Raw genomic sequence first — 25,801 nt, 5'->3', positions numbered from 1 at the left:
ATCCTCAGAGTAGAGGAGAACTGCATGGTGCCCTGGCTTCCAGACCCCCACTCACAGCAGCCTACTGAAGCATCCAAAACCCTCCACCCAGCCTCAGGCACCATCACGTCCCGTATTTGAAGCAGAACCAAGTCACATCTCTGCCATAGACAGTAACAGGGCATGATCCCTCCGTAGCCTTTCTGGAAATTTCATTTTCTCCTCTTGCCTTCCAGCCCAACCTCCCCAGACCAAAGAATCAGACCAGCCCTGCAGCATCTCCTGCCAGAACTGACCTTCTCTCTTAAGCATGGTAGTGAGCATGCAGTCAGCTCCTTTTTGTACCCAGTTCCAAAGCTGTCTCTCCCTACTCCAGGCTGATCACCCATCCTGTGTACAAGACCTTGCCCCACACACTTCCACAAACCAAGGAAAGAGAGGAAATGTAGCCCAGGCAAAATCTGCCCATGTCGATTTGTGGTCCTGGAAAGGTCAACAAGATACCAAAAGAAAAAATGGGGTATCTGCTGGGTGCCCTGGAGCCAAGGGGGTGGGTGGGGGCAGCATGGAAGGTGTTTTGGGAATAAATATTTGAATTTTATTTCTTATTTGAAAAATCAGGCTCAAATTAATGCTGCTGTATCTGTCTCTATGTCTATGAATGCAGGGCCTTCTCAATCAGTTTCTCCACATACTTGATAGCAGAAAAATAAAATTGTAGTGTGTGTGTCTCTGTTCCCTCAAAATCAAAGGTGAGATAAACTTAAATGTGATTTTTAACTTTATTCAAAACAAGGAGAGGAGAGTACCCATCTTTGACCTTATTCGTTGTTAGTAACTATAATTTCATCAAAGCAAACTAAATCTTGGATGCTCCTAGTACAATCCCACACCTACTAGAAACTTCTCAAGCCATGACCTCTTTTCCAAAGAAGAAGCACCTATCCAAGTACGGTGCTGCATTTTTGCTCAGATACTCAAGAATCCACCTGCCGATGCAGGAAACTGAGTTCAATCCCAGGTTCAGGAAGATCCCCTGGAGAAGGAAATAGCAACCCACTCCAGTATTCTTGCCCGGAGAATCCCATGGACAGAGGAGCCTGGTCTCACAAAGAGTCGGACATGACTGTGCACACACACAACACAACAACTCACATCTCAAAGAGATGACAACTGGGGTAAGCCCCACAGGTATTTCAGAAAAATATCTTCCTTCTGGGTGTTTACCTACAGCCAGGACTGGGGGATTCTCTTATCAAACTCAGGTATGTCCCCATGCCTTTCACCTCCAAATGCAGACTTTTGGAAACAAATATATCACAGCTCACTAAGTCAAGAGAAATCCATTCCAGTTTTAGAAATTCAATCTAGCTTGGGTAAGCCTCCAAGCGCTAAAAGTAAGCTCCATCAGAAGTTTATTACTCATAAATCTTTCCTTCAGATTGGAAGTCACCCAGCAGCCACTCTCCTTCCAGTATTTTCCCACTTTTTTTCATCAATAAAGAAAGTTAACTCTTACAGTCTCCCTGAACAATGAACATCAAGATATAAATCAAGAGACACAGCCAAATTATTGTCTTACAAAATGAAACCTTTTGGTTGTGTCCAACCCTGAATATGCATTGGAAGGATGGATGTTGATCCTGAAGCCGAAGCTCTAATACCTTGGCCACCTGATGCAAACACTCAACTCACTGGAAAAGACCCTGACGCTGGGAAAGATTGAATGTAAAAGGAGAAGAGGGTGGCAGAGGATGAGATGGTTGAATGGCATCACCAACTCAATGAACATGATTTTGAGCAAACTCTGGGAGATAGCAGAGGACAGGGAAGCCTGGTGTACCGCAGTTCATGGGGTCACAAAGAATCAGACACAACTGAGTGACTGAACAACAACAACAAACTGGCGACTAGTGGGGAATAATCTGATTCAGATGATTGTGTCATGTTTGAATTGAATGTAGCAGATGAATTGTAACCAGAGCTCTGAAGCGGTGTTTCACTGAAGTGGAGAATTATATGGGCTTCCCTGGTGGCTCAGACAGTAAAGAATCTGCCTGCAATGCAGGAGACCCACGTTCGACCCCTGGGTCAGGAAGATCCCCTGGAGAAAGAAATGGCTACCTACTCCAGTATTTTTGCCTGGAAAATCCCATGGCCAATGGAGATAGGCAGGCTATAATCCATGGGGGTCACGAAGTGTCGGACATGTGTGTTAGTGAGCAACTAACACACGCACATAGAGAAGTCCTATGTGCAAACAAATGAAGTTCTCAGCCAAAACTACTCAATCACAAAGGCACTTTGTTCAGATAAAGAATAAAAATCTCTGAATTATCAAGATACTAATGAATTAATTTTTTAATTAAAAAATAATACAACTCTAGTATTTCTGGGGGAAAAAAATGTCTTCACACTGCAGGTAAGATGAGGACCATCTGGGTTGTGTATCCAGAGGTTGGTGTACTGGAGAATAAGGACAAGTTCAAGGTTGTTCTGTATAGTATGGGGTGGATATATGTTAAATTTCACATCAATTAATACCACGGCAACAACAACGACACAAAAATAAATCTTAGAAGAATCCAGATTCCTAGCCAATGACCCTTTTGAGATAATATTTAACAGTATTTCAGCAGAGCTCAAGAATTTAGATCCCACTGGAGTTTAATGTATCTGACTTGTGTCTTCTGTAATCCAGATTAGAATTTCAAGGCACCCTGAATTCACTCCCATAGTCTTCATTATGTCTATGTTTGTGCTCAGTTGTTCAGTCGTGTCCAGTTCTTTGCATCCCATGGACTGTAGCCCACCAGGATCCTCTGCCCATGGAATTTTCCAGGCAAGATTACTGGAGTGGGGTGCCATTTCCTGCTCCCAGAGACCTTTTCATTCCAGGGATCAAACTCACGTCCCTTATGTCTTCCACACTGGCAGGCAGATTCTTTACCATTAGCACCACCTGGGAAGCCCTTAGCCCTGTAGTCTTCATTGGCGGTGGTGGTTTAGTTGCTAAGTCATGTCCAAGTCTTGTGACACCGTGGACTGTGGCCTGCCAGGCTCCTCTGTCCAAGGGATTTCCCAGGCCAGAATCCAGGAGTGAGTTGCCATTTCCTTCTCCAGGGGATCTTCCCAACCTGAGGATCAAACCCATGTCTCCTTCATTGCAGGCAGTCTCCTGTATTGCAGGCAGATTCTTTATCAACTGAGCCACCAGGGAACCCCTTAAAGTCTTCATTGCCTTGTGCTAAATGGAGACCTCAAGTAAATGTATAATATTCAAATGTAGTCAACTAATGACATTTTGGGATGCTCATTTTACAATTAATTGACTACTATTCTGATCTCATAACATTTTGATAGTCTGTGCTTCGTATTTCTACTCTCGTGGGTCCCTGTTTCTTCAAAACATGTAGACAGCTTCATTTGTATTAATAGGAAATATATATTAAGATAAAAGATCTCTTGAGATACCCATGATGACAGAATAAAGTGAACTGAATTTCAATGGGATGTAATATTAAGTTAAAATGGAAATTCCAAGATGATCTTCTCATATTGCATATTTAAGAATAAGGAATTAGGCAGCTTAGATTTTTAGGAAAATATTTAGACCACTTCTAGAAAACTTTATCCCAAATTTAATATTTTAATTAAAAAAAATTTTAATGAAATACCATGTATGTATATCACACATGAGCAGTTATATCTGAAATTAAGATAGAACATGTTAATAACAATTTGAATGTATACAGAGCCATGAGTCTCTAACTATCAAATAATCTTTAACCATCAAATAGTCTTTATCAAATGAATAGCTTCTAATATTTAGAATTATATAAAGAAACACTTTATTTGTAGCATCTTGAATTTTTCCTTTCTGTTTACTTTTAGACTTCCAGAAAAGACATATGCATTTTTCACTAGAGTGAATCAATTTTTATTGGAAATGAATTTCATGCTTTATAATACGAGAAAGCAGTGTCTTCTGTAACAGCTGATAACTCCCTCTGGCGCAAAACACTGAGCACATAGACTTGCTTTGAAGGACCTGTGGATGCCAAGGGAAAGCCAGGCTGCAAAGCTGTTGAGCACAAGGGACCTAGTCCTGCCTTGACCTCCACTCTGCCAGACCCCAGACTTCAGGCTCCTCCCGCATGAGCCATGAGTTACCTAAAGCAGCAGTTCTCAAAGAGCGGACTGGTCACCCTGAGGGGACTTCCTTCCTTAAAGGGAGCCCACAAAATCAAAATTATTTTTATGGTACTAAGGTACTATATTATCTGATACTTTCAAGTTATGGTGCTGGAGAAAACTCTTTAGAGTCCCTTGGACAGAAAGGAGATCAGACCAGTCAACCCTAAAGGAAAGCAACCCTGAATATTCATTGGAAGGACTGATGCTGAAGCTCCAATCCTTTGGCCACCTGATATGAACAGCTGACTTACTGGAAAAGACCCTGATGCTGGAAAGATTGAAGGTAAAGTAAAAGGGCAGCAGAGGATGAGATGGTTAAATAGCATCACTGCCTCAATGAACATGAATTTGAGCAAACTCCAAGAGATAGTAGAGGACAGGGAAGGCTGGCCTGCTGCAGTCCATGGGGTCACAAAGATTCAGACATGACTGAGGGACTGAACAACGACATGTGTGCATGCGAAGCTGCTCTGTTTGTGTCTGACTCTTTGCCACCCTATGGACTGTAACCCGCCAGGCTTTTCTGCCCATAGGATTCTCCAGGCAGGAAACTGGAGAGGGTTGCCTTTTCCTTCTACAGGGGATCTTCCCAACCCAGGGATCGAACCCACATCTTGTGTCTCCAGCCCTGGCAGGCAGGTTCTTTACCACTAGTACCACCAGACAACAACAACAAGGTATTATTTGCTTTGTAAAATCTTGTCCTCTCATAAGTACACAGTGGAACTTTCTAGAGGCTACACAACACATATTACAACAGACTGGCAGCCAGACATTACAGCTATGTGCAAAAATACAGAACTCTTCCACTGTCTTGCAGAAGTATTTTTTTCCATCTTGGAAAATATTATTACTTTTTATTTTTAAAATGTTATCTATGTTAACATAGGTTTGCCACTTTGTTTTTAATGAACAAACAAATAAACCCTTTAACAATTTCTCCATTTTAATTTCTAATATGAGAATCATCAGTAGATATAGCCAACAAATCAGAAGTTCTTTGGGGTCTTTGAGAATTTTTAAGAATGGAAAGAAGTTGTGAGAGCCAAAAGGTTGAGAACTGCTTCATGAGGGCATCTCTGAGAAGACTTTTGACCCTAAATCCCATGATACCAAGGTTGGCAGGTTCCATGGATGTTAACTCCATTGACAAGATGGACATGAATCTATGAACCCAGAAAGTCAAGAAACTCCTGTGTCCGTCCTTCTCTGTTTGAGCAACTCTCATTTTGCTCCTCTCTGCTCTCTGAACTTCTTGCTAATAAGCACACCAACCCGCACCCACACAGAGAAAATGGGAAAAGCCGTAGGCATCAGAAAAGGCTTGTGAAAGAGCGCATTTCTTCCCCCACCCTCCCTAAGTCCCCAGATCTGATCAAGACATTCTTGGGTACCAGTCCCTCTTTTTATTAATACAGTGAACTTTTCACCCCAGGGGTCACCACCACACAGTCCCTCTCCAGGACAAAGGCCCACAACAGGTGAGTGAGTCAGCAGCCACAGATGAGTGACCCACCAAGAAACATTCTAGGACTTTAGACTTGCTCAGGCCCCATTCAGATTCAAAACGGAGGCTCCTAAGTGGTTTTCAGGGCCCTAAGTCTTTACAGCCGGGATCTGAGATTGACATTATCTACAACTGGATGAGCAGCATCAGCTTAAATTCCATCCAACAGGAATCAAGGAGTAGTTTTCCATGAAAGTTGAGTTCATTTTGTAATAAACAAAAAGTTGGAACACCCAGGGTCAGGGAAGATCTCTTGGAGAAGGGAATGGCAACTCACTCCAGTATTCTTACCCGGAGAATCCCATGGATTCCTCCACCAGAGGAGCCTGGTGGGCTATAGTCCATGGGGTCACAAAGAGTCAGACACAACTGAGTGACTGAGCACACACACAGGAACACCCAGAACTCACCCTCACCAGGACCACAACCCCAACCCTGGGTGCTTACTGGGTTTTTATTCTGGTGACCAGTCATCCTCCATTACAACCACTAAAGGTGGGGAGCTGGGCTTCTTTGCAGCTCTGTCGCCTTCAGAGTCCACGCTCTTCCCTTTCCCGGCCACATCCCAGCTCCTCCACTGCCGTTCTGTTTCAACGATAAAATTTAATGATCCTTCCTACAATTTAAGGCTGAGGTGGAGACTGGAATGGAAAATATAAATGCTCTGGTCTCTGCTATTACTTTTATCTTCTGTGAATCCGTGCAGTGACACTGATCCAGGACCTCCCCCAACCAGCACCTTGCTCTATGTACGAGGGAGAGCGAAGCGAGTTTTAAACCTCCTTTCCTGTGAAGTTGAGTGCTTCACAGTTTTCAAAGCACTTCTCTCATTTGATCTCATTTTATCCTCACAACAACTAGGGTGATTCTCACCACCCCTAATGAAGAAAGCAGAGAACTATATTTGCATCATAATTATCATGTTGCCCAGAATGGGTGTCCTCCTTTGGGAAAGAAACTGATCTTATCTACTGCATTTAGCTCAGTTTTTGTTTTTTTTTTAAACCAGACCATGGTGCCCACTTTGAATTGCTAAAATCCACTCTACACCAAAGTGCAGGCATAGATAGTGGCCAATTTGGCTGAAAGTTATGATCCACACCTGCTATGTGCCCAAAGCTACAGACAGGAAATAAGTAAGTAGTTAGACTATTCATGGGGTCTTACCATTTTCACCAGATGGCTTGTCTTTTCCATTGGTTGTCCCAGCTCCTTGTCGCTAAAGGCATTAAAAAAAAAAGAAATTGTCATCAGTCACTTTCAGGGTTATTTTTGTCTCTTTCATTGTTTCCAATACTTTTTGCATCATATCAAGTTCTATGTCACTTTAGCTCAAGATGGTTGGGGCATGATGTTTGTGAGACCAAGAAAAGATCAGTCCAAGACAGTATGTTTTGAAATGTCACAGACTGCCTCCCTGGACCAGATCCACTGCTTTATGAATTCAGTTCACTAGTCACAAGGGATAGCAGACAGGAGACTGTTGATGGAACATAGCATCAACAGAAACACGAGGGAAGCAGCAAAGAGTTTGCGCCAACTGCGACAAGATCAGGGCTATCACTTTTGTCATGATTACACTGCCACATTTTTATTCCAATCACTATGTTCAATGTCTCACCTTCAAATATATGGTAATCGATTTTAAAAAGTCCCATGTCAATGACCAGAATCTCTTCTATCGTTAGATTACTCTTCTGTCCATGTTTATGCCTATCTTGTGTATTTTCGATTTACTAGGTTGACCAAAAGGAATGTTTTATGGTTAGTCTTGAATCTTTGGGCAAGATTCTCTGGATATGTGGCCTGGGGAGCTACGTGCAATGTATCGCATATGCAGGCATATAAGCATGTTTCCTCAAAGCTTATCCAGCGACTACTTTTAAATAACATGCTGTTCAGAATTGTTCTAGTCCATGCAGAGAGAAGTATTTTGTCAGTCCAGTTTTCTGATCATCATCGGAAAAGATGCTTTAAGTTGAGAAAAATAAAGTGATTGTAAAGTCTCTAGCTTTCAGGTGCTGAAAAAGAGACCAGGCAGGGAGCTGATTTGTCCAAGTTCACGAAGCGAATTGGTGGTGCAGTCAAGGCTGGAGACTGGACTTCATGCCAAGGTTAGTACCTTGCAGAAATAGTCATCATTATGTAACTCTTTGATGGGATCCTGGAAAGAGAAGCAAGGCACTGACCAAGGAGAAAATTGATATAGGTGACTCCCATCAAGGATCAGAATGAACTTAAAATTTATATTTGAGTCCAAGCCTTCAACCTAAAGCAATACTAAAAAAATTATTAGTTCCTATTATTGTCCAATGTTGTCATGAGAAACTCCCAGGTCCTTGGCCAACCCTTGATTAATAGAAGCTGGATCATCTGGAAAAATCTTGCTTGCATGTTCTGATTAGTGTAAATAAATATGGCAAATGAATGATAGAGACTTATGTGAACAAATTTAATCATCCCTGTGTACACTTACTCCCTGGTGTAGATGATAACTCAAGAGAGAGGAAAAGTCAAGCCTTCCATTTATTACAAATCCCACCACATACATGCCACACACACACACCACGTACACACAGACTCTATCTCAATCAATGAGAAGTGCAAATGCCCACCCAGGTCAGGAGAGTACTCTGCTTTATTCCAAGAAGAAAAACCACCTCACTCTGGCAGAAAGTGGAAGGAAAGCCTGGATAAATGTGGGTTCCTTCTTCTTATTTAATTTTAAACATTTTCTCAGAATCCAGACCTGCCCATGTTCCCGTGGAAGAAGGTTGCAGTCCTGGCCAAACATCCATTGATCTTCAATAAATTTCTTCCATTTCACTCCCTGTATCATAGCATCTTTATCTAAAGCACTCAGCTTGTAACACATCATCATCTTGATTTAAACCAAATTACACATTTCTTAAATACAGTAGATTTGTAAGTGAAAATGCCACTTTATTCTTGCCTGTGTTTACTCAGTTTCATTTTTTTAAAACAGAAAGCTGGTAAATTTGCTGCACAGGATGGAAATCTGATCACCATTGTGAAGGATCAAAAGTGACACAGCAGCCAGTTAGGGGTTGAACCGCTCCAAGGTTTAAACTCTCCATCCTTCCCCACATAGTTCATAGAAGACTCAGAAGACATGGCAAATTCCACAGAATAAAAGGACAGGGTTTTAGAGCTGAATAAAGCAAATTCAATGGCATACAAGTGCAAAATAGGTGCACATCCAGCTCCTTTATCTTTAAATGCCTTAAACACTGACACCTTTCAAATGTCCTGAATACTTCATTGCATAAAAGATCACCTCTATGAAACCTGAAGAAAACCAAAATGAAACATGCACTGGGGAAGAAAAGGGGTTCATTTTCTAAGAATTTATAAGATAGGAGTTTTGTGTCAGGTCTTATTCAATGGAGCCAAAATGAAGCTGATAGATGTCATAAGGATCTTGTGTCTCGCATCAGAAAATGATCCCTACAAAAAAGAACTAGTCATCCAGAACATCTTGTTTCAGAGTTCTTTCAGACCTGGCAACATTTTTAAGGCAAGGCTGAGAACAGTGAGGGGAGCAGTCAAGAGGGCTCTTGTTCCTGTTCCAGGGATCTCCAGGGTCATCACTTGTGATTGTTTTATCCCTAGGGAAGAAGCTGAAACTCCCCTGAACCAAGCATCTGGAGGGGGCCTGAGTCAAGCTGGGGCTTAGGGTGCCGAGGCCAGACAAGCTCCAAGTGGTCCTGGGCATTATGGGCTCAGGGAATTACGACAGCATCCTTAACCAGGTAGATACCACCATGGTGCTCATCAGCATCATTCTGCACACTGTACCCCCAGGCACAGAGGAACTTGCTCAAGGTCACACAGCTGGGAAGTGGTGGAGCCTGAGCTCAAACCCAGAGGCTCTGGCTCCTTAGTTGACCTTTGAACCACTGAGCCTGCACATTCCCTAGTATCCTTCTGAACCCACCCCACCTTCACCCAACACACCAGCAAGTGGGGAGATTGCTATATGGAGGGCAGACAGCAACACAGAGAAAAATAGCTTAAGAGAAAATGCATCACCATCCAACACCCTTCCATCACCAACAGGAAGTGTGGGCTTCCCTGATGGCTCTAGTGGTAAAGAATTCTCCTGCCAATGCGGGATACGCAAAAGACCCAGGTTCAATCCCTGGGTCGGGAGGATCGCCTGGAGGAGGGCATGGCAACACACTCCAGGATTCTCACCTGGAAAATTCCATTGACAGGGGAATTTTCTAGGGGGCTACATACAGTCCAGGGGTCGCAGAGAACAGACACCACTGAGCACACACAAACTGATGGTCTCTGCAGAATTTCTCAGGAAGTGTAAGAGCCCTGTCTAAGGACGCAGCCCAAAATGTTGATATGATAGCATTGGAGCCTCCTTCTTCTGCAGCACAATCAGGAGGCTTGAGGATGCTGGGGGGTCTGTGGAGCAGCCATGAGAGAAGGGGATGTGAGCCAACAAGGCAGAACCGTGGCCAGGAGAGGTGTTCTCTGGGTCCTCAGTCCTTAAATCCTCGCCCAGCAACTCCCACGGGCCTTGGGAGGGAGGTTTCCTTCCTCAGTGATGTTAACTATTACAAGGATAGCATTTCAGAGTTTGATAAATCCCAATCAAGTAGAGAACAGACTTGAAGACACAGTGGAGGAAGGAGAGGGTGGGACAAATTGACAGAGTAGCACTGAAACATATACATTGCCATGGCAAAACAGATAGCCAGTGGGAATTTGCTATATGACACAGGGAGCTCAACGCCGTGCTCTTTGACAACATCAAGGGGTGGGATGGGGTGCGAGGTGGGAGGTTCAAGAGGAGGGGACATATGTATGCCTCTGGCTTATTCATGTTGAGGTATGGAAGAAGCCAACACAACATTATAGTGTAATTATTCTCCAATTAAAAATAAATGAATTTTTTAAAAGGAGCCTAAATGAAGAATAGGCGTATATAGCTTCTTCTTACAATCCAACACAATACTAAGTACTCATAAAAAGGCAGAACTGGTTTTCAAAAGTATGATTCTTAAAGTGATTTTCCCTGTCAGTCCCCTGACACCAAGGGCTACGGGAAATGACAAGGAACATGTCTTAGCTTGGCTTCCCAGAAAGCACGGTGCAAGGCAAGAGCCGTTTGTGCTACAACTTAATTGGGGAGGGAGGTTCCAGGAATGAGTGGAGAGGATGGGCAGTGGGGCCCAGACAGCCATGCAAGGAAATAGCATCTGGTAGGCACTGCCAGGGGCACCCAGACCCCAAGACTGTGCCCTCCAGTGATGCTTGAACTCTGTTGGAGGACAGACTCCCAAGATCCATCAGCTCCCATATCACTGGCCCAAGACATGCACCATGGAGCTTAATTCCCAGTGCTTCTAGTCTGGGCCATGTCTCCAACATGGTGTCTGCCCAAGGACAAGGAGGACACCCCTGGGAAGGAGATGGAGACACCCGGCATGGGCAGGAGGTGACATACTGTCACTTCAACCTGCCTGAAGCCTGCAGAGTCCACGCTGGCTGCCCACCCACAGGGCCCTCCCTGATGGGACCTGAAGTGACACAGGAGAGGTGTCTGACAGCACGTCAACTTGGCTGGTGGGTCTTTTCAACCAAGTTGCAAGCTCACGGACAGTCCTTTCATATTAGAAACTTCACTAGTGGAACAAGCCACTCCAACTTTCTGGTAAATAACCAGCTTTGGCGCCACTTCTTCCTGTATTTTGAGCTCAGAGTGTGTGCAGTCATTTTTTGCTACATCTAGGGGCCAGGGCTCATTGGAAAAGACTCTGATGCTGGGAAAGATTGAGGGCAGGAGGAAAAGGGGGTGACAGAGGATGAGATGGTTAGAAAGCATCACCAGTTCAATGGACATGAATCTGAGCAAGCTCCAGGAGATAGTGAAGGACAGGGAAGCCTGGTGTGCTGCAGTCCATGGGGCTGCAAAGAGTCAGACACGATTTAGTGACTTGAACAACAGGCGCCATGCCCACATCAGTAAGACCCGTCTCAACAGTGTTGGTTGGAAGAGAAAGTGTGCTGTCATCCTACCCATCACCAACAGACTGAAGCCCAATCCTACTGCATGACCATCACAAGCCCCCACATCCCCTGTTCTTCCTTATGAGAACTATTGCAAAACCTTTGTGTTCTTGGAGTAATTATCAAGTCACTGGCTAAGGAGAGTGAAGTGTTCACCCGCCTTGGGCACAGAATTTAAGACGGCATCAAGAAACTCATTAATCAGAACAAATGCTGCCTGGGATCACGTTTGCATGGAATCTGAAGAAGAAAAAAAAGTCAAGGTCATAGGAGCAGAGAGTGAAACAGTGGCTGCCAGGAGCTGGGGTTGGGGAAAGGGGAGAAGCTGGTAAAAGGGTGCAAACTTGGTTATGAGCAAGGTTAGAGAATCAAACGTGTTACATGGTGACTATGGTTAATAACACTCTGCTGTAAAATTGAAATTTGCTAAGAGAATGAAACTCAAGAGCTCTCACCAAAAAAAAAAAAAAAAAGGTAAAAGTTTTAGGTGATGGAGGTTGAAATTAAACCCATAATGGGACTCCTTTCACAGTGTACAGATATGTCAAATTTTCCAGTTATACACTTTAATCATGTTACAATTTTATTTGCCAAGTATACATAAAAAAGGGCTTCCCAGGTACTCAGTGGTAATGAATCCGCCTGCCAGTGCAGGTGACATGGGTTTGATTGCTGGGTCTGGAAGATCACCTAAAGAAGGAAATGACAACTCACTCCAGTGTCCTTGCCTGGAGAATCCTGTGGACAGAGGAGCCTGGCAGGCTATAGTCCATGGGATCACAAAGGGTCAGACATGACTTAGCGACTAAACAACATACTTCAAGAAAACTGGAAAAAAGGCAAATATTAATGCAATATTTTAGAAAATCAAAAATACTGCAAAAAGTCATGATAAACAAAAGACCCACATTTTGCATTACCCACGAGAAGAAACAAATGGGAACCACTGGCATTTCCTTTTGCCACACTCTTGTGTGGCTCTCCCAGGTACTGGCCATGTTTCCCTAAAGCAAATAAATGACTCAGGAAGTTGAGTAATTTCATGGATTTATACAATTATTCTAACAGTCTTTGAAACCTTTCTTCTGTAGCTCTCTCAAGGGCCAAGACTGTGATTCATGCTGTCATTTTTCAAGTTTTTATTGTACGGTTTCTAGAATACTGCAGAGGAGCGTCTCGCCTTTCATATTTTGCTGTCAATACCCATAAAATCGGTCATGCCAATCATATATCGTATAGGACCCAGAATCGCTAAAACCTGCTTCCTCATTAAAGCAGACCCAGAGCCCTGGACAGATTATGTCTGCTTGGAAAATCCATTCAGCCAGTACATATTGGTTTCATCCTTAGGATAAAACACAAGTTCCCATGAAGACATTTGCTTTTCATTTCAGAAGGTTGGAGAGAATGAAATGCGAAATGAATTCCAGAGGGACACAAATGACAGTTCAAGAATATTTTCTGAATCTGCACCCACTAAGTGGATAAACCTGTCTTCAAGAACTTGGCTTGTCCCTGAATTTGATGAGATACGGCTGCAATACTTTGGCCACCTGATGTGAAGAGCCAACTCATCAGAAAAGACCCTGATGATGGGAAAGATTGAAGGCAGAAGGAGAAAGGGGATGACAGAGAATGAGATGGTTGGATGGCATTACCCACTCAATAGACATGAGTTTGAGCAAACTCTGGGAGATGGTGAAGGACAGGGAAGCTTGGCATGCTGTAGTCCACGGGGTCACAAAGAGTCAGACACAACTGAGCGACTGAACAACAACAAAAGACTCAAATAGTGGGTGACTAATTTCAAAGGCCCCTTAGGGTTGGGGAACAAATTGCCTTCTGCAGCAGTAAGGGTCCCAGGGCATACCCAGGGTCCCCAGGGTTCCCAGAGTCCCCCAGCTCTCCATCCCTTCTTCTTTCATCTACCCAAGCAACGCACCCATTGTGCCACAAAATTCTGGACAGAGCTCCATGCATGAATTTGCTTTGGCAACACTGGAGAAAAGACCACCCTCATGGCACCAAATCCACGGGGGGAAAAGACAGAAGAGCCCATAGAAGTCTTTGGCTCCCAGAGGCATTTCTTCTCATCCTCCTTATCAAGCCATCAGGGTAGGAGAGGATGTGAATGAGCTCCTCACAGCCCTGGGGTCAGCCTGTCAGTGCTGCTGGATTAGGAAAATTCCCATTAGAGGACTTTGGTCTTGCCCAAGTTAAGAAATAAAAGATTTTCTGCAGAAGGAAGATGGTACCACACAGAAACTCACATCCACAATAAGAAAATAAGAAACTCCAGGGAGGTTCCAAAGGAAGCTAAATTAATACTTCCTAATTGCTCTAAAAATCACTTTCTAAAGAAAGAGCCAGCTTAATTTTGTTAAAGGGCTGGAGAGTAAATATTTTAGGGTCACAGGCCAAGTGGTCTCTGTTGCAACTACTCAAGTCTGCAGTTGTAATGTGAAAGTAGCCATAGACAATATGCAAACACTAGCTGTGTTCCAGTAAAACATTATTTATTAAAAAAAAAAAAAAAGTATATTCACCACTGTGCAAAACCATTAGCAGTGAAGTCATGGATTCAGTGTCAGACAGAGGCTGCGAGCAACCCAGGGGGTGACTGGCTCCTGGACTCACAATATACTCCTCTTTCCTTGGGCCAGGCACAGGGCCAGGACCTGAGGGTCCCCAGGAGAAGGGGGATATGCTCTGACTTTGGTTGGTCACAGCCTAGAGGGAGAGAGACTAATCAGCTCAGATGGTGGGTAACATAAGACCCAAAATGACCAAGTTCAGGGCCATGGGTTAGGGTCCCCCAGCTCACATTGGAGTGAGTAGGGGGTCAAGGACAGTTCCACATTTTGAGGGAAGGGAATGAGTCACAGCGACCCCACAAGCTGGGCAGAGCTGGGGAAACTCCTTACCAAGTTCCCTCCTGAGAAGGAAAGATGGTGACCTTTGGCTCCTGCTGTCACATGTAATGGAGAAGGCAATGGCACCCCACTCCAGTAATCTTGCCTGGAAAATCCCATGGGCGGAGGAGCCTGGTGGGCTGCAGTCCATGGGGTCGATAAGAGTCGGACACGACTGAGCGACTTCACTCTCACTTTTCACTTTCATGCATTGGAGAAGGAAACGGCAACCCACTCCAGTGTTCTTGCCTGGAGAATCCCAGGGACGCGGGAGCCTGGTGGGCTGCCGTCTATGGGGTCACACAGAGTCGGACACGACTGAAGCGACTTAGCAGCAGCAGCAGTCACATGTAAGGACCTGCCATGCAGCAAGTCCACTCTCCCATCCACCCATCTGTGGCAGCATTTTCCAAAAGAGACATTATTTGGCATTATCAAGTGGATGGCATCACTGTCTCAAGGGAAAGGAAAGTATGTGTTTCGAGGCATTTTTTAACATTTTCCTCTCTGTCCCCAATATCTGACCTCTGTTGGATTTTGTCTGAAGCTCCAGTATTTGACCATCTGATGAAAAGAGGTGACTCGTTGGATAAGACCCTGATGCTGGGGAAGATTGAGGGTAGGAGGAGAAGCGGGCAACAGATAATGAGATGGTTGGATGGCATCACCAACTCAATGGACATGAGCTTGAGCAAACTCTGGGAGATGGTGAAGGACAGGGAAGCCTGATGTGCTGCAGTCCATGGGGTCTCCAAGGGTCAGACACGACTGAGGGACTGAACAACAACCACCAAGAAGTTACAGAAATTTGGCAAAAGAATGAAAGAAACATCCACCCCACCCCCGGAGTTGCTTAGAAGCTCTTGTCAGCAAGTGCTCCTTCACACAGTCTATCCCCTGGTGATGACTTTGCTCTGAAGTTGTTTTTTCTCCATGACTCTGTCTTCCTTTTGTGAGGCTGCATCCTGATATTCAGATTGCTGATGGCTCAGGGATTCTGGCGCCCCTTAAAGGCTAGCATCGTGACAAGCGGATCCTCAAATGGGTCATAAATAAGGGGGAAAATGCCAATCTGTGTGTTTTGGGGCTAGAAGACTCTCAGGGAACATGAAGGCTCAGATAATTGCAATATTCTTTGCAGAATCAATATCCTGCACACAGCTGCTAAGTCGCTTCAGTCGTGTCCGACTCTGCGACCCCATAGACAGCAGCCCACCAGTCTCCCCTGTCCCTGGGATTCTCCAGGCAGAATACTGGAGTGGGTTGCCATTTCCTGCACACAGGGGAGAGGGCAAAATGGAGAAAAGGCCCCAGAGTTCTCAATCCATCCTTCGAAGCTGTCTTTTGAGGACCATGTTTATAAAGAATGAAACAGAGTGTTTCTATGGTATTATATTAAGGCGTTTTTCTATGGTGTTATGTTTAATTTTTATTGATGAAAGATTGTGAGTCTTTTAGATGAAATACCAGATTTTAAATGGACAGTGCTGGGGAACCATGGTGATCACACAATGAAGTAAGATTAGCAGCTGGGTTAGCCAGCACAGGCAGCTGATGTGTGCTCCGTGCCACCGCCATCATGAAATCAGTGGTTTCTCAGCGACATGAAAGGCACACCATGAAAGGCCTCCTCTAAAGCAAAGGCCCCGAATTTGTCTGAAGAAGAGACATTTCTGCCAACACTGTGTGATCAGAACAGAATTGATGTAACTTCTTAGCACTGATCATTTTAAAATCATCTATGATTCTCCTGGTAATACTCCAAACACTGAACATTTTTAAAATCCACCAATTTAATCCCTAAAGATCAGAAGAGGACTTCCACTGGAAGGATTTCAAAGAAAGTCAAAAAGTTGGTTAAAAAGAAAATGATGGGATCTTCATGACAAAGGCATTAACCTTTATAATTCTTCCTAATTCTTCCACCTTCTGACTACATTCAGCATGGAGCATTTTTATCCTGACCTTTATGTTAATAGAAGCAATTAGCATGGCTGTGGTGAGGCAGGCCATTTATCCCTCATTTTTAGGGATTGGTGGTTTGTCTAATTGAAATTTACTTTATACTTTATCCTATAGCTATATATTTTAAATGAGTATTTTTCTACCCTTAAAAACTTTCTCCATGCCCATTTTCTTTTTCAGTAATACTATTTTCTATTTATAAAAGTGAGTTAGGGCCATAATGAAAATCTTAGAAAATAAATACACGAGGAGGAAAGCAAAACACTTATAACCCAACTGTTAGGAGTTAATCTATGTTAACTATCCTGTCACCCTCGAAGAGTCGGATACGACTGAGCGACTTCACTTTCACTTTTCACTTTCATGCATTGGAGAAGGAAATGGCAACCCACTCCAGTATTCTTGCCTGGAGAAACCCAGGGACAGGGAAGCCTGGTGGTCTGTCATCTATGGGGTCGCACAGAGTCGGACACGACTGAAGCGACTTAGCAGCAGCAGCAGCAGCAGCAAATCTCAATTATAAGATTATAAACATGTCAAAGCTCATCAACTATACAACTAAAAAGGATAATTTTTACTGTATATAAAATATACCTTAATAAAATTGATTTTTAAAAAAGAAAGAAAAGAGTGTCCTGATATCAGGCTGGCCAGGCTCTCCAGCCCTTTCACTTAGCAGCTGTGTGACCCTGTGCATGACACATGACATCTCTGAGCCTGTTTCTGCTTCTGTAAACCAAAGATAATACACCCACATCATCAAGTTGTGAGAATTCAATGAGATTTAAACATTCACACTGCCTGGAGGAGATCCCTGAAAAAGTCAGCCTGCAAAGTAATGCAAAAGAGGATGGAAAGACAATGGACTCTGTCCTCATTGTATTTTTCTTGCAGTACGTTAACAGTGGCCCAAGGAGCTCAGCAAAGCTTGAGGAAGGAGGAAGCCCAGCCCTCGTGTGCAGTCAAACAAACCCTGAAAAGGGGATTCCCTTGGCTTCTTCTGCACCTGCTCAGTTTCTTCTTCATGGAGAAGTCAAATAAATATGATTAAATTAAGCATGTACTTCACATGTCTATGTGAGAATCCAAAGACCAATCCATATTGGTATTTATGATCTTTTTTTTTTCCATAAAGCATGCAGCCTTCATCTGCTAGTTGTTAGGTTATGAATTTCTGTTGAATTTTCCTCTGCTTCTGCTGCGCGTGTGTTTGTGTGTTTGGTATAAATCACTGCTTTTATTTTTTTCTAGAAAGAGAAGATGCAAGAATCGAGTAGATATGATCAAAGAAGGAAGGTGGACGGAAGCTGGAAGGACCTAGTGACCCCTTTACGTGTGTGCCTCTTACCTGATCAGCAGACTCTCCCTGAGCCTGAGGTTGAATAAAAGGACATGTAGGTTGACTCAACCTGCCTCAGCTGCCTTTGGAAACCCCACAGATGTGTAGGATGCTAGAACGGAGCTCCGGGACCCTTCAGACAGCTCTCTCTCCATAATTCACTCTGTCTGGGTGTCCTGACTTATTTTATGTGTTTAATTAACTTCACAGATTCTTGCCTGGACACTCAGTAAGAAAGGCAAAGCTTAGTCTCCATGCATCGACTTGTGAGGAAGCTGATGCTGACTCAGCCCTATCCGCTACTCTGCATGCCTCTCCGGGAGGGGCTGTTCCAGGCTTTAAGAGCTAGAGTCTTTCTTTTCTGGTAATAAAGAAGCAGCCAGGTTTTTTTTTTTCCTTTTCTTCCCCAAATCGACTAAAACCTAAATAGCTTCAGAACATGGTACAAATCTGAGGTTGTGTACTTTGGGAAGACAGGGCAAGGCTTTGTCCTAAATCAGCTGTCATGGCTGAAGAAGTGAACTGAATCCTAGCCCACTTCAGTGAGTTTGGATGAATATTTGCACACCTATAGTAAGGAAATCTGGGCCTTCTTAGGTGGTGCTTGTGGTAAAGAACCTGCCTGCCAACGCAGGAGACGTTAGAGACGAAGGTTTGATCCCTGGTTCAGGAAGATTCCCTGGAGGAGGGCATGGCAACCCACTCCAGTACTCTTGCCTGGAGAATCCCATGGACAGAGGAGCCTGGTGGGCTATAGTCCGTAGGGTCTCAAACAGTCAGACATGACTGAAGAGACTTAGCACAGCACAGTAAGAAAATCTATGAAGCAGGCAAAAATAGAGTATACAATATAATTACAAATAATAAACCTTTTACATACGTGTGTGAGTATATATTGCTGGTGCTGTTTAGTAGCTTCAGTCATGTCTGACTCTTTGCAACCCTATGGACTATAACCCACCAGGCTCCTCTGTCTATGGGATTCTCTGGGCAAGAATACTGGAGTGGGTTCCCATTTCCTCCTCCAGGGGATCTTCCCGATCCCACTTCTCTTGCAATAGCAGGCAAATTCTTTACCACTGAGCCACCAGGGAAGTCTGTGAGTGTATACACATAGATATAAAATACAAATAGAGAATGAACCAAAAAAAGTGAATCGAGAGAGATCAGAAAATGGTAGAAAAGCTATACTATATATAAAATAGATAACCAGTAAGAACTGACTGTATAGTACAGCGAAATCTATATTTTGTAATAACCTATAAGGGAAAACAATCTGAAAAAGACATATATAACTGAATCACTTTGTTGTATACCTGAAACTAATATAACATTGTAAATCAATTATGCTTCAATACAGAATGAATAGATAAAATGACTAAAAGAAAAAAAGCTATATAAACCATCGGATCAGCTGCCCTTTGGAAAGCTGAAAATTCTAGCTCACTCTCCACTTAAAACAAAACACCACCCCCACCATCCAGCAGCACCAACCAACTCAGTCTAACGCCTCCACTTCCTTCACATCTGATATTGCTGCAAATTTTATTTTCAAATCCCTCAAAAATCCAGAACAACTTAATTTGCTGGAAAACCAGCCCAGGTGTAACTGAGTTGAAGGTTGCCTTCCAGGGAGGGGGCTGTTACAAATGAAGGAGACTGATGCCGCCAAACTATTTCATGCCTGCACGACCAACCCTGGATCCTACTATGGGGAGAACTTTTACTTCCCAAGTGCAAACATCATCCTTTAATTGACCCTTGACACTTCTGCCCTCTATATCCCCTGACATCACACAGGCAATGAGAGAAGGGTGAGGACAGAGGGCTTTAGTGTAGGAAGAGTCTTTGGACAAAATGGGCAGCTCGGAGTATTGATCAGAGTCAACAACCGCACTCAGTAAAGATATGTGGAATCGTAATTGGGGAATTTTCCATAGCTTAGCATTTATATGGTCTTTTAAAAATGTACGCTTTCCAAATATTTTGAACCAGCTTTATGACTCCATCCTCAGAACGGTCCTGTGGGGTCAGCCAGCATTATTGATTTCTTGTTCAAGCGTGTCCTTGAGTGGGCTTCTTCTGAGCTGGACTGAAAACTCCATCTGATTCCTGGCTAAGACCCTCAAGCCACCTGCTTCCATGGTCAGGCATGGGCCATTCCTAAAGCTCTGCTTGGATGGAGAGAAATTATATGTAAAAGGCTCCAGGCATGACAAAGGACCAATGGAATTACGTTTCATCGCTCTGTCTCTCAGTTTGGTTTGGTGCCGGGGTCCAGCCCCGGCTGATCCAGGGTATTCGAAGGAGAGACGGCATAGGCGACCTATTTATTTAAATATTTATCAAAGATATAAAGAGTAATAGAATGAGGATAGCTCAGTGAGGAAATTCAGTAGAGAAAAGAGGCTGAGTAGCTTGGTTTACGCGGGAGATCAATAAAACTTCAAGACAAGAAGTTTGTACCACTTACGTAGGCCGCAGGCATCCTTCCGTTCTCCCGAAGGAGAGGAGACACTGAGGCCTCCCCAGTCGGATCTTAGAAGCCCAGGCATAATTAGTAAGCATGGTGGGTTCTGCGCTCCAGATGGAGACTCAGCCAGAGTGAGAGAGAGAGCGACATGGGGAGACCAAGTTTCGGTGAACAAGGCCCGCACTTTATTTTCCAAAGTAGTTTTTATACCTTAAGTTATGCATAGAGGATAATGGGGGAAGGGGTGGAGTCATGCAAGGACAGCAGTTCCTGGTCCTAATCGAAGCCAGGCTTTCAAACTTATCATATGCAAAAGTTCAGGTGAATTACATCATCTTCTGGCCAGGAGGCCTGTTAACATTTTAAGAAACTTATTTTTCTCTAAAGGTGATTATTCCAAAGTCAGGCACCAGCCTCCAAAAAAAGCATTGGACAAAGCTGCATTCCTATAGGGCAAAGGTGAGGTGGGCTCAATCAAGAAAAGAATTAACTCAAGGGTCCAAGGTTACAAACATTAAAACTACTACTTACACCAATCATATTAATCAATACACTGCCAGGGACACAGCAGGTAAGGGATATGGAAACTTAGCAGCAAACATTGGCCCAACAAGTGAAAAACCCTTCACCAATACAATTTCTAATCAATCTTTTAACTACTCAAAGGAATCTGTGTTTAGACAGTTTAGAACATCTCCTGCCTCTCACAGTTGGGAGGCTCTGAACAATCACATGTGGCTGGAAAAACCTATTCAGGCAGGCTAAAGGATTTCCAAAGGAGTTTGTAGGTTAAACACTGTCACACCCAGGAATTATTAACTGGAGCTGTAAGCTAACTCTTTTTTCAGAGAGAGGTAGTGGGGGACAGCCCCTGGTAAAGTCAGAGGTGTAGGTGAAAGCACAAAGCAGAAAGTAGGCAGACTCTGGTTTTGGGGGGTAGATGCTCGAGAATTTCCAGGGGGCCTCCTGAGGCTCGATCCCGCCTTTGCGTATGCCGAGCCTCCTTCCTCATGACCTTTGCCATGCATGGGCAGAGTTCCTCACACTGGCTCCTGGCAGTGATAGAATTCTAGTTGAGCTATTCCAGATCCTGAAAGATGATGCTGTAGAAAGTGCTGCATTCAATATGCAATATGCACTCAATATGCAATATGCCGGCTCCCGGCAGTTTGGTTTGATTGTTTTTGCTAAAAAGCAATCAGGCAGCCCCCATGTCCACACCTTCCTGCCCCCACATTACAGGGCTAGCCTTGTGGCCCAACAACCCACCCAGGGTCCCTCCCTTAGCAGGGCCCACACTTGGTGTCATGCTCTCAAAACTCTTCACCACGTTCAACATGGAACACCACATTTCTGCTTTTTCACTCTCCCCCAAATTATGTCAATGGCCCTGTCCCCACCGCCCCATTTCAGGCTCACCTGGACCTCCCAACTCTGAGCTTTGGTCACCTTGAAAGAGGTTCATGGCAGAGGTGGGTGGGAGCAAATGATGACAGGGCTGTGGCTTGTTTTTAAAAGTGAAAGTGTTAGTCACTCAGTCATGTCCCGCTCTTTGTGACCCCATGGACTGTAGCTGGCCAAGCTCTTCTGTCCATGGAATTCTCCAGGCAAGAATACCGGAGTGCTGCTGCTGCTGCTAAGTCGCTTCAGTCATGTCCAACTCTGCGCCCCATAGACGGCAGCCCATCAGGCTCCCCCATCCCTGGGATTCCCCAGGCAAGAACACTGGAGTGGCTTGCCATTTCATGCATTCTCCAATGCATGAAAGTAAAAAGTGAAGTCGCTCAGTCGTGTCCGACTCTTAGCAACCCCATGGACTGCGGCCGATCAGGCTCCTCCGTCCATGGGATTTTCCAGGCAAGAGTACTGGAGTGGGGTTAAATATTTTCATTTCTGATGGGGATCTGCTCCACCCCTCTGCTCTAGTCTTGTCTGCTTGTCATAACACTGAAGGGACACAGGAGCAGAGTGGGGTCCCCTTGGGGGGCTGCTCATAATCTTACAGGTACTTTACACTGCATTAATTTTTTTTTTCAAGTGAGAATCCCAAATCTTCAGCCAAAATTCAACTGTGAGGGAGCTCTGAAATGTAGATCAGCCAAATCTGGTTCTCAGCAAGAATGCAGCAGAAAAAGGATGACATGGAAATTCACAAAATAGTGCCCCCAAAATGAACCAAATCTGCTTTGAAGCTGGGAAAGATTAAATCTAGATGGAAAAAATAACAGTGAACTTACAGGAAGGATTTGGTGGAAATACAAATTGACAAATTGCCCTATCTATTTTAAGAGTATATCTCAAAGAAGAAGTAAAATAGCTTTCTGAAGTATAGAACATTGCCAGAAATAATATTTGCGATGTGCCACCATATTATCTTGATATTTTGACAAGATTTGTGCATATGTGAGAACTGAGCTATAAATACAGGCATGAGCCATGCCCTGAACAAACTCCAAAGACTAGAAAATAATAATGGTTAAAGTTACCAGGTGGGACTTCCCTGGTGGTCCAGTGGTTAAAACTCCATGCTTCCTCCACAGAAAGCACATGTTCTATCTCTGGTCAGGGAACTAAGACCCCACAAGCCACATCACATGGCCAAAAAAAAAAAAAAAAAAGTCACCAGGAGCTCAGATACAAAGTGCGTAATGATATTCTGCCATGCACAAACTCTAATACCCTCACGGAAGGTAGATTACAGGAATATCTAAATTCACGTGGGCATTTCTAACAATTAGAACACAGAACTTAAAAAAAAAAAAAACACACAATAGGCACAATTGCAAAAATCTTATCGACTGTTCTCATGTAATCTGCTTCTAAATTACTGAACAGATGTATTTTCACTTCACACTTTTAAAAGGAAGATACGATAAGTCAATAGAACCTAACTCGTTATTGATAAGGATGGGGAAAATTCCAACATGTTTAAAGCAATTTATATCACTAAGCAGGAGTTAGAAATCAACTACTATCAGCCCTCCATATCCAACAGTTCCAAATCTGGGATTCATCCAACCACAGGTTTTAAATATTTTTAAAAAATTCCAGAAAGTTCCCAAAAGCAAAACTTGAATTTGCTATATGCCAGCAACTATTTACTTAGCATTTATATTGTATTTATAACTATTGACATGGCATTTACATTGTATTAGGTGTCATAAGTAATCTAGAGATGATTTAAAGTACATGGGAAGACATGGGTAGCTTATATACAAATATTATGCCATTTTGTATAAGGAACTTTATATAAGGAGCATCTTTGGATTGGTAACCATCCATGGACAGGGTGGTCCTGGAAATAATCCTCCTTGGATACCTAGGGATAACTGAACAATATCCTAATAGATGTGTATCTATTCACTGGACTTCATGACTGCTAAACATGTGGTTCTAACATATATGACTTTTAAGTTGAACCATTAGTTAGGTATTGTTTTTAGTTAGGTATAGTTATTCAACCAACATGTTTTGAGCCCTGCTTTTGTCAGCACTGACTCTTCGGGGAAGTTTTCCTGATCACGCCCTTCTTCCCTTTCCCAGGCCAGCACAATGACCTAACCAATGCTTCCCTGACACTTGGTTTATACAGTGAGTAGACCTCTACTCTGTATGGCCCCTCTCATTCAGTTAACTTTATGTGATCCTATCTCCCCCTCTAGCCTATAAACTCTTTGAGGGGTGGGGTCTGTTCACCCAGCATAATGTCCAGCGTATAAAGGATTCTTCATCAATGTGGTTGAATGGTACGTGCTGGAGAGAAGAAAGAGTGTAGAAGACACAATATCTGTATTTTAAAGGTTTATAATCTAGAAGGCAGACAGAAATTTGACAAGATAAGTGATTACTGATTACAGTCATACCTTGTTTTATTATACTTTGCTAATATCGTACTTTTTACAAGTGGAATGTTGGTGGCAATCTTGCGTGAAGCAAGTCTATTGGCATCATTTTTTCCAACAGCATTTGCTCACTTTGTGTCTCTGTGTCACATTTTGGTAATCCTCACAATGTTTAAACTTTTTTATTATTGTTATTATATTGTCATGGTGATCTGTGATCAGTCATCTTTGATGTGAGTATGGCAAAATGATTACAACTCTCAGAAGGCTCAGGTGATGGCTACCATCTTTTTACCAATACTTTTAAATTAAGGTATGCAATTTTTCCTAGTCATAATGCTATTGCACGCTTAATAGACCACAGTATGGTGTAAACATCACTTCTATATGCACTGGGAAACAAAAATGTTTCTGTGAGTTGCTTTATTGAGATTTTTGCTTTATCATGGTGGTCTGGAACTGAACCCGAAATACCTCCAAGGATTGCCTGTATGTGCAGTAGTTTTGACCATAGAAAGGGACTCTGTTCCCTGAGCAAACATTTTCTAAGAGTTTTTATTGAGAGTTCAGAATGGTCTTACACATTCAAACAGAGCCAGGGAGGTAAGGCAAGGAATGAAGGCCACTGGTATAAACTCTAAGTCAGGGAAACTGCCAGGTGACGCAGAAGAAAACTTTGTGGGTAGAGACCTCCATGATATTGCACAAGAGTAGCAATACTGACATTTACCAACTTCATGTGAGACTGGGGTGGGAGGATTGAGGGGGTTGGAGTGGAAAGTTAAATCTCTACAAGCAAAGTAGAAGCCCTAGTGAAGGAAAGAATGACTTTGTCAAGATTTCTGTGGTTGTTCTTTTTTAATTCAAGACTGGAAATGAAAAAAAAGGACAGTATTATTTTTAATGTATTTCATGCCCAAGTCCTAAATGGAACTGGGACAGGTATAAAAGAAATTGGGCTATATCTAGGATATGTCAGAAAATGAGCAATTTAATAGGATAGGAAAGGTGTAAGTGAAACCTAGCCTGACTTTTCCTTAAGAACCTCTGTGATTTTGAATAAAATCAGCCTAGGGGTACTCAGTTCCCTATTTTAAATGACTATTTGGAATGAAATGAATATAGGGCCTCCTTTAATTCTCTGAATTCTAAGCAAGGCCATAGAAATGATCATCTTCTCTTTAACAAGTGGTGCTGGGAAATCTGGTCAACCACTTGTAAAAGAATGAAACTAGACCACTTTCTAACACCATACACAAAAATAAACTCAAAATGGATTAAAGTTCTAAACGTAAGACCAGAAACTATAAAACTCCTAGAGGAGAACATAGGCAAAACACTCTCTGACATACATCACAGCAGGATCCTCTATGACCCACCTCCCAGAATATTGGAAATAAAAGCAAAAATAAACAAATGGGACCTAAGTAACCTTAAAAGCTTCTGCACATCAAAGGAAACTATTAGCAAGGTGAAAAGACAGCCTTCAGAATGGGAGAAAATAATAGCAAATGAAGCAACTGACAAACAACTAATCTC

General features: G+C 43.2%; 1 protein-coding gene across 1 annotated transcript in view; it reads right to left on the bottom strand.

Annotated features, from left to right (window-relative positions):
- PCP4 (Purkinje cell protein 4) overlaps window positions 1-25,801 on the bottom strand; it is a 68,442-nt gene that overhangs the window by 28,363 nt on the left and 14,278 nt on the right. The window contains exon 2 of the mRNA XM_070387442.1: window positions 6,851-6,902. Within this exon, the coding sequence (XP_070243543.1) occupies window positions 6,851-6,902 (52 nt within the window). The remainder of the gene's footprint in view (window positions 1-6,850; window positions 6,903-25,801) is intronic.

Source organism: Bos mutus, chromosome 1 (assembly GCF_027580195.1).
Source record: "Bos mutus isolate GX-2022 chromosome 1, NWIPB_WYAK_1.1, whole genome shotgun sequence".
In the NCBI taxonomy this organism is placed as follows: Eukaryota; Metazoa; Chordata; class Mammalia; order Artiodactyla; family Bovidae; genus Bos; species Bos mutus.
Note: the sequence above shows the minus strand (reverse complement) of the source record. Positions and strands in the feature narration are given on the sequence as shown.